Raw genomic sequence first — 1,867 nt, 5'->3', positions numbered from 1 at the left:
ATAATTACGTTAATCCTTAGCCTACTTTTAAGAAATTTATCCATTTTTAGAGTATTAGTAACATAAAATTTAAATATGTAAACAATTTTGTAATTTCGATCTTTTTGACAAATATACATAGAATTTTCTCATAACTAAATCTTTTTTATTATTTTTTTTAATTTTCTTATAATTATCATTTATCATTTTAATATTGTTAAATATAATTTATTTGCTTTACATATGGCAAAATCTCTAGTCGAGAATGTTTACATTTGTAGCCATTACATGAGTGAACTTTGAAAAAAAAAACTTTATATACTACGATAACCAAATTTTAATTGTTATCATCGAATAGTAAAACATATATATTTAAAATTTCGAGTCGATTGGGACAAGTATCAAACAAAAATAATGCATAAAAAATAATGCCAAATTATTTTGGTTAAATAAAAAACATAAAAAGATAGTAAAAAAAAGGAACAAAATCGTAAGAAGCAAGGCAAAAAAAAAACAAAAAGTAAATTATTACAAACATATTTGTAGTTGACGAAGCCATTCAAAATCAATAGTATGGCGTCTTTGAGACATATGGTGGTGGTGGAGACTTGTATGTGACCCTTGGAGAAGGAGAGTAATATGGTGGAGGTGGTGAGCTGTAGACATATGGTGGTGGGGGAGATTTGTGGGTGACCTTGGGAGAAGGAGAGTAGTATGGTGGGGGTGGTGAGCTATAGACGTATGGTGGTGGGGGAGATTTGTAGGTGACCTTGGGAGAAGGAGAGTAGTATGATGGAGGTGGTGAGCTGTAGACATATGGTGGTGGGAGTGATTTGTAGGTAACCTTTGGAGAAGGAAAATAGTATAGTGGAGGAGGTGAGGTGTAAACGTATGGAGGTGGGGGAGATTTGTAGTCAACCTTGGGAGAAGGAGAGTAGTATGGTGGAGGTGGTGAGAAGTAGACGTATGGAGGTGGGGTAGATTTGTAGTCAACCTTGGGAGAAGAAGAGTAATATGGTGGAGGGGGTGAGCTGTAGACGTATGTTGGTGGGGGAGAGTTGTAGTCAACCTTGGGAGAAGAAGAGTAGTATGGTGGAGGGGGTGAGTTGTAGACGTATGTTGGTGGGGGAGATTTGTAGTCTACCTTGGGAGAAGGAGAGTAGTATGGTGGAGGGGGTGAGCTGTAGACGTATGGTGGTGGGGGAGATTTGTAGTCTACCTTGGGAGAAGGAGAGTAGTATGGTGGAGGTGGTGAGCTGTAGACGTATGGTGGTGGGGGAGATTTGTAGTCTACCTTGGGAGAAGGAGAGTAGTATGGTGGAGGTGGTGAGCTGTAGACGTATGGTGGTGGGGGAGATTTGTAGTCTACCTTGGGAGAAGGAGAGTAGTATGGTGGAGGGGGTGAGCTGTAGATGTATGGTGGTGGGGGAGACTTGTAGTCAACCTTGGGAGAAGGAGAGTAGTATGGTGGAGGGGGTGAGCTGTAGACGTATGGTGGTGGGGGAGATTTGTAGTCTACCTTTGGAGAAGGAGAGTAGTATGGTGGAGGGGGGGAGCTGTAGACATATGGTGGTGGAGGAGATTTGTAGGTGACCTTGGGAGAAGTAGAGTAATAAGTTGGTGGGGGTGGAGAACTGTAAACGTATGGTTTTGGTTGTGGTGTGTACTTAGGACCTTGTCTTCTATATTGTGGTGAAGGTGGTGGGGATGCAGAGTAGTATGGGGAATACTTTTTTGGTGGGTAAGGTGATTTGTGTTCATGGCTTGGAGTATTGTATTGTGGTGCTTGCGGGGATGAGTAAGGGTGTGATGTCACTGTAGCCGCAATGGCACTTAGAACCACAACATAAACCATGCAGTGCCCTAATCCCATCGTTCTTGAGGATCC

General features: G+C 41.4%; 1 protein-coding gene across 2 annotated transcripts in view; it reads right to left on the bottom strand.

The window, feature by feature from the left end:
* LOC104719124 (extensin-2-like) overlaps nt 436–1,867 on the bottom strand; it is an 11,555-nt gene continuing 10,123 nt past the window's right edge. For both annotated transcript variants that reach the window (XM_010436973.2, XM_010436974.2), the window contains exon 2: nt 436–1,831. In XM_010436973.2, the coding sequence (XP_010435275.1) occupies nt 545–1,831 (1,287 nt within the window). In that variant the 3' untranslated portion in view covers nt 436–544. The remainder of the gene's footprint in view (nt 1,832–1,867) is intronic.

Source organism: Camelina sativa, chromosome 10 (genome assembly GCF_000633955.1).
Source record: "Camelina sativa cultivar DH55 chromosome 10, Cs, whole genome shotgun sequence".
Lineage (NCBI taxonomy): Eukaryota > Viridiplantae > Streptophyta > Magnoliopsida > Brassicales > Brassicaceae > Camelina > Camelina sativa.
This window is presented reverse-complemented; position numbering and strand designations above follow the sequence as displayed.